The 14,196-nt window shown below is 35.2% G+C and overlaps 1 protein-coding gene across 4 annotated transcripts in view; it reads left to right on the plus strand.

Moving 5' to 3' along the window:
- LOC102165580 (uncharacterized) overlaps positions 1–14,196 on the plus strand; it is a 1,236,614-nt gene that overhangs the window by 502,864 nt on the left and 719,554 nt on the right. For 2 of the 4 annotated variants that reach the window (XR_014821705.1, XM_084985760.1), the window contains one exon: positions 13,861–13,909. The exons of 1 other annotated variant lie outside the window; for it this stretch is intronic. Coding sequence is in view for 1 of the 3 variants with exons in the window: in XM_084985760.1 (XP_084841886.1) it covers positions 13,861–13,909 (49 nt within the window). In the remaining 2 variants the exon portion in view is untranslated. Of the gene's footprint in view, positions 1–7,011; positions 7,140–9,341; positions 11,144–13,860; positions 13,910–14,196 lie in introns of those variants that run through there. One more of the 4 variants, XR_014821704.1, reaches the window with a different exon arrangement.

The following is a 14,196-nucleotide window of genomic DNA, read 5'->3' on the forward strand; positions in this document are numbered from 1 at the left end:
ATTCATTGAGTACTTTGAGTTAGAAGGATCATTAGGCAAAAAAATCTAATAAAAGCTCTTGGTTTAATTGAGAAAAATACCATGCTTAGGATAGTGTATCTCTGATTACATAAATGCTCAAATTTTCTTCAATGTTTTTCATTCCTTTTCCTTACCCCCAGATATCATTATTTTATTTCATGATCTTTGTAATCCCAGATATTAATTGGGGTTATCTCTCTTCTGAAAGATTTCACAGTCTGCTTCCATTTACTTTCAGTTCTCTGGGTGAATTATTTTTTTTCTGATACACATTTCCTTAAAAAGAGACTAATTCCCCCCCATTCTCAAAGATGTTGTTTAAAGTCCATTTATCCCAGGCAATTCCTACATTTAGCATTGATGCCCTACAGGAAGAGCCAATATAATTAATTTAGCTGAAGAAATTTAATGTAACAAATAAGATGTTTTAATCTTCCATTAGAAATGAGAAAACCAACACATGCTATATTTAGAATAGATGAAATGCCCTTATATGATTAAAACCGAGCATTCATTGTGAGGCAGAATACTAACTCAGGTACTCAGTGTAGGAGCATGGGCTTTGATGCATTCTGTGATATGACTATTGATTAACATTTGTGACTTAAGGTCTACAGGGACTAACATACCCACAGGCCTTGAGATGGACATTAATCCCTAATTCCCTGTGACTCAGCTTATGGGAAGAAAAGGGCAAAGAAACCATGAGACCTACAGGATATTTCCAACCCTAAAACCCCTATTGTATAAGGACTGATGTAGGTAATTGAGCAAGGCCAATGGGAGAAAATCACATCTTTCTGGACCCCATGTTGGTACCCCCCCCCCAATCTTAAGGGATAAACCCCCTATAGGACAAAAGAGAGTGGGACTCTTCTCCCCAATCCCAGCAGCCCTGGGAGCTATTTGTTCTCCTGTAATAAAGACTTTGCTTACAGAACATTACATTCATAAAAACTGAAAGGAAAATTACTCAAGCATAAAATAAATGGAAACCATCCAACCAAAAGAGAAAAGAAGAAAAGAGAAACATAGAATCAACTGGAAAACAGGGTTTAAGATATCAATGAGTACATATCTATCAATAATCACCTTAAATGTCAATGACTAAATGCGCCAGTCAAAGGACACAGAGTGACAGATTGGATAAAAAACCAAAAACCTTTGATCTGCTGTCTACAAGAAACTCACCTTAGGACAAAGGACGCATAGAGATTGGAAGTGAGGGAATGGGAAAAGATATTTCATGCCAATGGACAAGAGAGGAAAGCTGGAGTTGCAGTACTCGTATCAGACAAAATCGACTTTCAAACAAAGGCCATTAAGAAAGACAAAGAAGGACACTATTTAATGACAAAAGGATCCATTCAAGAAAAGGATATTACAATCATCAATGTATATGTCCTTAGTATAGGAGCACCCAGATACCTCCAACAAATACTAACAGACATAAAAGGAGAAATCAGTGGGAATACAATCATAATAGGAGACTTTAACACCCCACTCACATCGATGGACAGGATCTCTAGACAGAAAATCAGTAAGGCAACAGAGATCCTAAAGGACACAATAGAAAAGTTAGAAGTCATCAGCATTTTCAGGACATTACATCCAAAAAAATCAAAATATACATTCTTCTCAAGTGCACATAGAACATTCTCAAGAATTGATCACATCCTGGGGCACATTGTTAACCTCAACAAATTTAAGAGTATAGAAATTATTTCAAGTATCTTCTCTGACCACAATGGTATGAAACTAGAAATCAACCACAGGAAAAGAAATGAGAAAAAGACTGATTACATGGAGACTAAACAACATGCTACTAAAACCCCAATGGATCAATGAGGAAATCAAGAAGGAAATTAAAAAATACCTCGAGACAAATGACAATGAAGATACAACCACTCAAAATCTATGGGATGCCACAAAAGCTGTGCTCAGAGGGGAATTCATAGCAATACAGGGCTCCCTCAAAAAAAGAAGAAAAATCTCAAATTGACAACTTAACCCACCACCTGAATGAGCTAGAAAAAGAAGAACAAAGAAAAGCTAAAGGCAGAAGAATGAAGAAAATCATAAAGATCAGAGAGGAAATCAATAAAATGGATATTAAAAAAACAATGGAAGAAATCAATAAAACCAAGAGCTGGTTCTTTGTAAAGGTAAACAAAATCGACAAGCCTCTGGCTAGACTCACTAAGAAGAGGAGAGAAAAAAACCCAAATAAACAAAATCAGAAAAGAAAAAGGAGCAGTCACAACACATACTGCAGAATTACAAAAAACCATGAGAGAATGCTGTGAAGAATTGTGTGCTAACAAATTTGACAAACTAGAAGAAACAGGCAACTTTCTAGAGATGTACAGCCTGCCAAAAGTGAATCAAGAAGAAATAGATCAACTGAACAGACCAATCACTAGAAATGAAATTGAATATGTCATAAAAACACTCCCTGAAAATAAAACTCCAGAACCAGATGGCTTCACAGGCAAATTTTATTAAACACACAAAGAGGAACTTATACCCATCCTCCTTAAACTCTTTTAAAATGTTGAAGAAGGAACAATACCAAAGACATTCTATGATACCACCATCACCCTAATTCCAAAGCCAGACAAAGATACCACCAAAAAAGAAAACTATAGGCCAATATCTTTGATGAATATAGATGCAAAAATTATCAAAAAAACTTTAGCCAACCGAATCCAACAAGATATTAAAAAGATCATACACCACGACCAGGTGGGATTCATCTCAGGTCCACAAGGATGGTTTAATATATGTAAATCAATCAATGTAATACACCACATTAATAAAAGAAAAATAAAAAACCACATGATCATCTCAATAGATGAAGAAAAAGCATTTGAAAAAGTTCAACATACGTTCATGATAAAAAATCTTGCCAAAGTGGGTATAGAGAGAACACAACTTAACATAATTAATCATTTATGGCAAACCCACAGCAAATATAATACTCAATGGAGAAAAGCTGAAAGCCTTCACACTAAAATCTGGAACAAGACAAGGATGTCCACTCTCACCACTGTTATTCAACATGGTACTGAAAAACCTAGCCACAGCAATCAGAAAAACAAAAGGCATCCAAACAGGAAGAGAAGAGGTAAAACTGTCACTGTGTGCAGATGACATGATACTATATATCAAAAACCCTAAGGGCTCAATTCAAAAACTACTTGAACTGATCAACAAATTCAGCAAAGTAGCAGGATATAAGATTAACATTCAGAAATCAGTCGCATTTCTGTATACTAACAATGAAATATTAGAAAAGATATATGGAAATACCTTTTAAAATTACACCCCAAAAAATCAACTACCTTGGAATACGCCTGACCAAGGAGGTAAAAGACTTATATGCTGAGAACTATAAAATATTAATCAAGGAAATTAAAGATGGTGCAAAGAAATGGAAAGATATTTCATGTTCATGGATTGGAAAAATCAATATTGTAAAAATGGCCATACTACCCAAAGCAATCTACAGATTCAGTGAAATCCCTATCAAATTACTCATGACATATTTCACAGAAATGAACAAACAATCCAAAAATTTGTATGGAACCACAAAAGACCCAGAATTGCTAAAGCAATCAAGAGAAACGAAAACCAAGCAGGAGGCATCTCTCTCCCAGACTTCAGGCAATATTACAAAGCCACAGTGATCAAGAAGTGTGGTACTGGTACCAAAACAGACAGACAGACCAATGGAACAGAATAGAGAACCCAGAAATAAACCCAGATACCTATGGTCAATTAATCTTTGACAAGGGAGGCAAGAACATGAAATGGGAAAAAGACAGTCTTTTCAGCAAGGATTGCTGGGAAACCTGGAGCTGCATGCAAAGCAATGAAACCAGAACATATGCGCACACCAGGGATGAAAATAAACTCAAAATCACTTAAAGACTTAAATATGAGAGAGGACACCTTCAAACTCCTGGAAGAGAGCATAGGCAAAACATTCTCTGACATCAACTTTACAAATGTTTTCTCAGATCAGTCTCCCAAAGCAACAGAAATAAGAGCAAAAATAAACCAATGGGACCTAATCAAACTGACAAGCTTTTGCACAGCAATGGAAACCAAAAAGTAAACAAAAAGACAACTTATAGAGTGGGAGAAAATAGTTTCAAATTTTGCAACTGACAAGAGCTTAATCTCTAGAATATACAAGCAACTTGTATATCTCAGCAGCAAAAAAGCCAACAACCCAGTGGAAAAATGGGCAAAAGACCTGAATAGACATTTCTCCAAAGATGATGTACAGATTGCCAACAAGCACATGAAAAAATGCTCAACATCCCTGATCATTAGAGAAATGCAAATCAAAACTACGAGATACCACCTCACACCAGTCAGAGTGGCCATCATTAAGTTCACAAATAACAAATGCTGGAGGGGGTGTGGAGAAAAGGGAACCCTTCTGCACTATTGGTGGGAATGTAAGCTGGTACAACCACTATGGAGATCAGTATGGAGGTACCTTAGAAATCTGTACATAGAAGTACCATACGACCCAGCAACCCCACTCTTGGCCATATATCCAGACAAAACTTTCTTGAAAAAGACACATACACCCGCATGTTCATTGCAGCTCTATTCACAATAGTCAAAACATGGAAACAACCCAAATGTCCATCGACAGACAATTGGATTTGGAAGATGTGGTCAGCTATAAAAAAAAAACAACAAAATAATGCCATTTGCAGCAACATGGAAGGAAGTAGAGACTCTCATCCTGAGTGAAATTAATCGGAAAGAGAAAGACAAATACTCTATTATATCACTCATATCTGGAATTTAAAATATAGCACAAATGAACCATTCCACAGAGGGAAAAAAATGATCTTGCAGAATAGACTTGTGGTTGCCAAGGGGGAGCGGGAAGGAGTGGGGTGATTAGGGAGCTTGGGGTTAATGAATGTAAACTATTGCCTTTGGAATGGATTAGCAATGAGATCCTGCTGTGTAGCACTGGGAACTATGTCTAGTCACTTATGGAGCATGATAATTTGCAAATATAAAATGTGTACATGTATGCGTAACTGGGTCACCATGCTGTACAGTAGAAGCAAAATTGTATTGGGGAAATAACAATTTAAAAAAAAAATGAAAGAAAAAGACTTTGCTTGCTTTCTGCCTGTGTGTTCATGGAGTTCATTTTTAGACTGTGAACCTGAACCTGGATTCTGGTAACATCTTTCCGGCATCAATTGCTCTAACTTATATCGTTATAACATCTATAATGCTTGGCAAAAAAAAAAAAAAATAGTGATTCCTATACTGGAGAAAATATTCAGGAAAAGTCAAGGATAAAGTCTAAAGAGGAAAAATGGTGTATTTATATTTACTTATTTTTTTCCCCCAGTAATGCAACTCAGAGTTCCCACTGAGCTTTGGAAGTAGTTTGGGGCATTAAAGGGAGCTTTAATCATTCACATTGCACCATTCAGAGTGGTCATTTCTCTTATGTGACTGTACAATAAATGATGGTGCATATTTTGAACATCTGGGGCCAGCTGAATTTTTTTTTTTCTTCTTTTGCTTGCCTGAGAGGTTTCTAGGTAGTATTAGCTATTGTGAATGAAAATGGAATTCTTCACTTCTGTAATAAAGAGGTATTTTCTCTTGTGACTGACCTCTTAAATCTGTCCCTTATTGTTCCAAATAGCAGCCATAGATCTTGTCCTAAGGAATTATGTGGAAATGAACTCGACACTTAATGTAACTTTCAGTTAACTCTCTCAAATATACTAAAACTTCCTATTTTCTCTGTTGAGGATAGTTCCTTTAGATAGGGCTCAACCCAGGCTCTTAGATTTGATTAGCAATTGCTAGGTTTTATGCTAAAAGTTGTTCCTCTTTTTCTTCAAATGTGGAGAAACCACTATTTACAACTTTATTCCACTTTGAAAAAAAATGGTAACTAAATCTGTGGAATAAATGCCACAGGAAAGTATAAGTGAAGATTATTTTTTTAAAATCCCTTAAGGGCTCAAAAGATTAGAATTCTTATAAATCAATATTCCTTCCTTCATTGGCAGAGGTGGTGATAAAGACAACAACAACAATGATGGAATCAACTGACAACAAAAACAAAATGAAGTTATCATATAGGCACTGAAAACATCTCAGAAAGCTATCTGTCACTTTCTTGGGAGGTTTCAATTATTTGTGAACACTCTACATCAAGTAGAAAAAAAATCTACCTGTTCCTAGAATAACTATAAGGTTCTCCTGAAAAGGAGAGGTAATGGTAAGTCTTTGGAGAGCCAAAAAAAAAAAAAAAAAAAAAAAGCCTGAACTTGAAAATAGCAACACATGGAAAGGTAGAAAGAAGGAAGGAAAAGGAAATAGACATGGTATTTTCAAAATCTGGTAAAAGGACTTTTCACTTTCTTCACCACATGGTAGCAGTTTTTACTTTTTCTTCACAGCATTTGACATTTATGATTACCAGTAACTTTTAATTAATTGGAGTAATCTGACCTTAGGCTTCCCTACCAAAGGACAGACTTCATGAAAATATGGATGGTGTTTGTTTTCACATTGTATCATTTCTTTGCTACAGTATGAAATATATAGACAGAGGATATCCTGTAAATAATTCTTGGTTAAATCTGTCTAATAGGGTAGTGGGGAGCTCAAAAGAGATAAGGGTAAGAAAGTAGTTTGTAAACAGTGAACAAATGATAGCTTAATAACTTTATTGTACATGTGGGTTGGCATGAAAAGTGAACATATATTACTGTTAGAAGGAAATGTCATGAAAAATATATGTAAAATCATAGTGTAAACATGATAGGATCTATTTCAATATTTATAAGTGCATTATGATTTCAAGTTTAATATTTTCTAAGAAAACAACTTCAAAATCTATATTGCCCAGTGATGCTATTTCAATTATCTGCATGTTTAACCTCATCTCTCAATAGGTTTAGCTATTTTTCTTCTTTTATTTAGTCATGACACACATAGCTAAAAAGGAACAAAATATTTATTCCTGATCTGTGGAGAACAAGGTTACTTTCAATGGATTGCTCCTTTCAAAATGGGAAATATAGAGAAAAATCGTAAAAGAAATGGTTTAGGTAAGTTTAGGGTTGGTTTATCTCCCTGATTCAGATATCTATACACACACACACACACACACACACACACACACTTAATGTGCATTCTCATTAGCAAAGTAAAACAAGTTGAATATATCACAGTATATTTTAGGTATAAATATTGGTCCAGAAATATAAATAGTGTCATTTTTTTCATGATAGAAAAACTTTTACTTTGCTGAGCCCGCAGGCCATTTGCTTGTTGTTTTAAAACTATCATTAAAATACCTGGGGACTTAGTAGAGGGAAAATATGAAATATATTTTTTTCTTCTTAACTTTTTATCAATATTAAAAGAGATTTTTTTTTTTTTACTGTTAATACTTATTGCAACATTTCACATCTCCTCTCAGACCAAGTAAGAAGATATTTGACATCAAGTAAATTTGAAACTCACCCTTCTGTTGTGACTATGGTGCAATTTTATATTTTGGGGCAGCTAACAAAACCAGCTTTGGAGTTCCTGTCGTAGCGCAGTGGTTAACGAATCCGACTAGGAACCATGAGGTTGTGGGTTAGCTCCCTGCCCTTGCTCAGTAGGTTAAGGGTCCGGTGTTACCGTGGGCTGTGGTGTAGGTTGCAGACGTGGCTCGGATCCCACGTTGCTGTGGCTCTGGCGTAGGCTGGTGGCTACAGCTCCGATTATACCCCTAGCCTGGGAACCTCCATATGCTGCCAGAGCTGCCCAATAAATGGTAAAAAGGCAAAAAAAAAACAAAAAACAAAAAAAAAGAAACCAGCTTTGTTATTTTCCCTCCAAATCAAAGAGCTTGACCTCAATGTGTGTTTCTAGACTAGGTTCTGGGGTGTTCAATCTTGCCAGTGAGTTGTACCAAAAGCCAAATGGTAGCACAAGCTCTAGAATATGGCCCCCATCCTAAAGGATGACAAAAGGATGAAAAGGACACTTGGGCTATGCAAGCCAGCTATTATGTGGAAATCGACTATACTCTGGTTTGGAAGATTAAAAAAAAGGGAAAAAGACCAACATCATCTCATCTAGTTGCCAAGGGCAACGGCAGTCTTTTTTCTATACTTAGCTTTTATTTACAGAGTTATTCTACAAGAAAAAAAAATGACATGTAGTAGCTAATTAGTCTTCTAATTTTTAAGGCATGTTCCAACAAGGGTGAATCACACAAACAAAATATGGAAAAAAGACCAAGACAAAAAAAAAAAAAAAGAGAGAGAGAGAGAGAGATCAAATCAATTTTTATTAAGTTCAGATAGAGAAAAAATAAATTTATTACTTAACAATGCATACCTATTTTATAAAACTGCAAAGGAAACAACAGTTACCTTTATCTGAGAGAGGGGGATTGGATCAGGTGGGGACACCTGGGACTCCTAGGATGCTGTATCTCTGATTTCTTGACCTGCATATTGATTACATGGGCTTCGGCATATACTCACTGAGCTATATGTGTGTGACTTCACATTAAAAAGTTTAATGATTGATTGTTACATCAATGTAGAATTTTTGTTTAAACTAATGAATTAAAAATTTCACCACTCATATAAATTATGAGTCATATCCTTCTAGTTAGTAAATGCAATCCATTTAACATAGATAACCACCTACAGAGAGACATATATATGGTTGCATGTAAACAGAGCTAAAGGGCTTGAGGACTTAGAGAAGCATACTCAGCCTTCTGCTCAAGGGTATTTAATTCCTCTGTTCCAAGTAACTATTTGAATCCATTGTTGTTTATTTGTTTTCCCTCTAGTTTTATTGAGATATAATTGACATGACATTTTATGATTTTAAAGTGTGTAGCATAATGATTGGAGCTGTGCAAATTCACTGATTTAACTGGAGACTAGAAAAGACTGGGAACTTTGTAACAGTGGCTGGGTTCAGACTTTTACAAATAAGGAGGACATGGTGAGGAATAATAATAACAGAGGGAAGAGGGATAGACAAAGAAAAAGAATCTGAGATAAGTTTATCCTTCCAGATTTGGTCTTGTGATTTGAGAATAAATCTGCCAACTTATATTTATAAGTACTGTATTGATAATTCGACTATGCTTCATTTACCTATTAACCCAGCCTAACATGCATGCACACACACACACACACGTGTGTGTATATGTGTATATATACACACTCATATATTTTATATATATATAAAATCAAGCTGTACATCATGGTTTTTTTTTTTTTTTTTTTTAATAGGAAACCCACTGGAAGAGGAGAGGCAGGCAGTCTGGATGATAGTAAAGCCTGTGAGAAGCTAAAATTTAATTGATTTCCAATGTGGAGGACCTTGATGTGTATAATTTAGAGCTATAAGTATTCACGGTTTTTAGTTACCAATTCATGTGTAAAGTTTTATAGAGGATAAACAATGCTTCATCTGTACATTCGCAGAGCATAACTGGTGTTACTGCCTGAGTGTCAAAGAAAGTGAGCCAAAACAAGCAGGTGATTTTTTTTTTCCCAAGGGAAAACTAGGGTATGTCACCACCAGGAATATTGTTAAACAAAATTTCAAATGAATCACACTTAAAAGTTCACATTTTTCTAGTTCCCTTCTGCTCCACCCTTACATACCTCTGCTAGGTATTCAAACTTCTTTGTTTTTCTCAATTGCTGACAGTTTCCCTTCAAAAAATTGCTACTAATTTATCTCAAAAATCCCATTTCACATATTTTAAATGTTTGTGCTATTATCTGGTTAGAAAAACTAATTATCAGGGAAAAAAAGTTAACCTTTTTATTTCTTGTGCCTTGGTTTCCTTAGTTTCTGACTATTGGACCTACCATTTGACTTGTACTTATCTTGCCTCTTCTTCCACTTTTCCCTTCTTAACTCAGAAAAATTTAGACATGAGGAAGCTATTACAGAGATGTCAGGCTGACGTTCATCTAAATCTGGTAGGCAGTAATTTGTAAACTTTGTTCCACAGAACATTAATATCCCTTGATATATTAATAAATATTCTCCAAATTAAAAACTTAAGTCTTCAACATAAAAGTAGCCATTTGCACAGTGAAATATTAAAATATAAATAGATAAATAAAACAATGCAGAAGCAACTAGTAAAATCATGTATGACTCCAGAAACAAATGGACTATAGCTTCAAGTTGCTGGAAGATGTTTATTTACCCTTCATCTTATGATAATGCTTATGTTCTATTCCGGGCTATTGAGAAAGTGATGGTGGGTTGGACCTTTTCTTGGGGCAACCCTGGCTGTTTGTTCAGTGCTGGTCACTAGGTTCCATGTTGGGCTCTGGGTTATGGCTCAATGGCCTTGCTGGTCTTTTGTTCTTCTATCTATATGCAATCCTTGCCTGACTTTGACTGAATTCACAATAGACCCCTAAATTTCTTTAACAGATTCATTATCCAATTTCTAGTGATTTTAAAATCTGGTTTTAGTGTCTACATTGCCTATATGCATATTCACAAATATAATGAAATCCAAATGACTTTCTGGGCACATCATTTTTGATTCTTTATTGTTTTTATATTTCTGAAGGTGCTTTTAAAGAATTATTGAATTGAGATTATTAGAACTTGCTTTAAGAACTAGCTAATATCTGAATACATATATTACCTGAGGGGTTCATAATGTCTTCATGTTGGCTTTTAGATTTTTCAGTTGAAAGTCCAAAATTCTAAATAACCGGGCTTCTATGTGAGTGAGGTATATAAATTTTGCTTCAAAATCTATATCCAAGACAGGTTTTCAGATGGATTATAAGACTTTTTTTTTTTTTTTTCATACACATATAAGAGTACCAGAAGGTCAAGATTTCTAAATGTCTGAAGTTTCCACAACTTTGGGACAAGACACACTCTCTAGATGAGTCCATTGAAAAGCAAGGAAGGATAATTCTTAAGACATTAATAATTCCTATCTCTTTAATGTCTAACATTCATAACAATACTATCTACTTACATGGTGTTTTTAAATTTTCATTGTTCTATCAGTGTCTAGGGCAGAGGTCTCTGTTTTATAGATGAAAAATCAAAGGAAAATAATTAACTCAGCTAAGGTAACTCTCATGTTGCATGAGGATATGAAAATAGCTAATTTAATCCAAATTGCTAATTTAAACAAGATCCAACAGCTGGAAGTTCCCAAGTTCCCATTTTGGCTTAGCAGTTTAAGAACCTGACTAGTATCCATGAGGATGTGGGTTCGATCCCTGGCCTCGCGCAGTGGGTTAAGACTCTGGCATTGCCTCAAGCTGCAGCTGAGGTTGTAGATGTGGCTCGGATCCCATGTTGCTGTGGAATACGCCAGCAGCTGCAGCTCCAATTCACCCCCTAGCCTGGAAATTTCATATGCCTTGTATACAGCCCTAAGAAGAAAATAAAATGATAAAATGAATAAATAAGTGAACACCCAACTGACCAAGACGGTGATTTTTTAAATTAAAAGTGAGAAAGTCCTTTTCAAGTGGTTATTATTGTCAATATGAATCTCGTGAGCAAATTACATATACATTTATTTTTTCCCTTTCTTATATTATCTTCCATCATGGTCTATCCCAAGAGGCTGAATATAGTTCCACGTGTTATACACTAGGATCTCATTGCTTATCCATTCAAAATGTAATATTTTGCATGTACTAGCGCACTGTCTATCCCACTCCCTCCCCCTTCCCCTTGACAACCACAAGTGTGATCTCTATTAATCTCTTCTGTTTTGTATATATGTTTATTTGTGATATATTTTAGATTCCACATATAAGTGATATCATATGGTATTTGTCTTTCTCTTTCAGATTTACTTCACTTAGTATGAGAATCTCTTGTTTCATCCATGTTGCTGCAGATGACATTATTCATTCTTTTTTTTTATGACTGAGTAGTATCCCATTGTATTTATGTGCCACATCATCTTAGTCCATTTATCTGTCAGTGGACATTAAGGTTGTTTCCATGTTTTGGCTACTGTGAATAGAACTTCTATGAATATAGGGGTGCATGTATGTTTTTGAATTGTGGTTTTGTCTGGTTATAGTCTCAAGAGTGGGATTGATGGATCATATGGTAGTTCTATATTTAGTTTTGTGAGGAACCTCCATACGATTTTCCATAGTGGTTTTACCAGCTTACACTCCCACCAATAGTGTAGGAGGGTTCTTTTTTCTTCATACCCTCTCTATAGCATTTGTTATTTATAAATTTATTATTGATGGCCATTCTGACCTGTGTAAGGTGGTGCCTCATTGTAGTTTTGATTTATGTTTCTCTAATAATTAGTGATGTTGAACATCTTTTCATGTGACTATTGGTTATCCATATGTCTTCTTTGGATAAATGTCTATTTTGGTCTTCAGCCCATTTTTTGATTGGGTTTTTTTTGTTGTTGTTGAGTTGTATCAGTTGTTTGCATGTTTTGGATATTATGCCCTTATTGGCTGCATCATTTCCAACTATTTTCTTCCATTCTTTAGTTTTTTTTTTTTTTTTAATCGTTTCCTTTGCTTCTGAAAAAGCTTGTAAGTTTGATTAGGTCCTATTGGTTTACTTTTGTTTTTATTTCTATTGCCTTGGGAGACTGACCTAGGGAAACATTTGTGCGGTTTATGTCAGGGAATGTTTTGCCTATGTTCTCTTCTAGGAGTTTGATAGTGCTTTCTCTTATGTTTAAACCTTTAAGCCATTTTGAGTTTATTTTTATGCGTGGTGTGAGGGTGTGTTCTAGTTTCATTGATTTATGTTCAGCTGTCCAGTTTTGCTAGCAACACTCACTGAAGAGACTGTCTTTTTTTTCCATTTTGTATTCTTGCCTCCTTTGTAGATGATTAATTGACCATAGATGTCTGGGTTTATTTTTGGGCTCTATATTCTGTCCCATTGACCTGTATGTGTGTTTTTGTACTAGTACACCTTTAGTAAAGTTTTTTTGACTAATTCATGTAGCTAACCTGAAAAGTTCAGTAATTTTTATACCATTCTCATCTCCTGTTCAAATCAATAATCTGAACATTCTTTGCTGGAAATAGAAAATACATTCCTGATTTTTTAAATTTTTGTAATGACTTAGTGATTAGTTCAGCTCTACACTAGGAGTTATTTAAATGTTGCATTTCCTCCTTTTCTGGCAATTTTTACCCACTGATGCTACTCTTTCCAGAACAATTTATGTGTCCAGATTTCAACTTAAACATTATATGATGCTGATAGTTTGCAAGAAGAATTTATTATGAGATAAAAAAATTACTTTACTCCAAGTAAAAATCTTTTGGGAACAAACAGGTGGCTTCCAGAAAGGAAGGGTTAAGGGGATGAGTGAAATAGGTGAGTGAAATTAAGAGGTACGAACTTTCAGTAATGGGTAGGAAAGGTGCAGTATGGGGAATAGAGTCAGTGATGATGTAATATTTTTATATGATGATGTATGGCAACAACTTATCATAGTGATCATTTTGTAGTACTTATAAATAATGGCATCACTACGTCGTGCATGAGGAACTGACACGATGTTAAGTCCATTATTTCAACAAACAAACAGATAAACAAAGAAACTCACGAAAAAAAAAATCAGATATTTGGCTACTGGAGGTGGGGGCTGTGGGGAGGGGGGAACTGGAAAAATGTGGTTACAAGGTACAAACTTCCAGTTATGGCATGTGTGTTATGTATGTTTTTAGATATGAAAATTGTTGAGAATAAGTCCCAAGAATTCTCATCCCAAGGAAAAAACTTTTGTTTCTTTTATTTTGTTTCTAGATGAGATGAACGATGTTCACCAAACTTACTGTGGTAACGATCTCATGATGTAAGTCAAATTATTATGCTGTACACCTTAAACTTACACAATGCTATATGTCAATTATATCTTTAAACTAAGACCTAGATCACCAGGAGGCTGATTTCACTCAAGAATGATTTTTCCATCCCCTCTCACAAGTAGAGTATAGGTTGGGGGTTGAGACTGTTGAAACTGGAAGGGGCTTGCAATGCAAAGGAAGAGACATTTATCTCTTTTATTGGTAGTTTATCTCACAATGTTTATCCAGGATGAGGCATGCCTATCTCCACACCTGCTTTTAGAATCAGAACACT

Source organism: Sus scrofa, chromosome 1, assembly GCF_054392235.1.
Source record: "Sus scrofa isolate SSC_HxYL_T2T_F1_AM1 chromosome 1, Sscrofa_HxYL_maternal_Yorkshire_Landrace_v2.0, whole genome shotgun sequence".
NCBI classification, from domain to species: Eukaryota; Metazoa; Chordata; class Mammalia; order Artiodactyla; family Suidae; genus Sus; species Sus scrofa.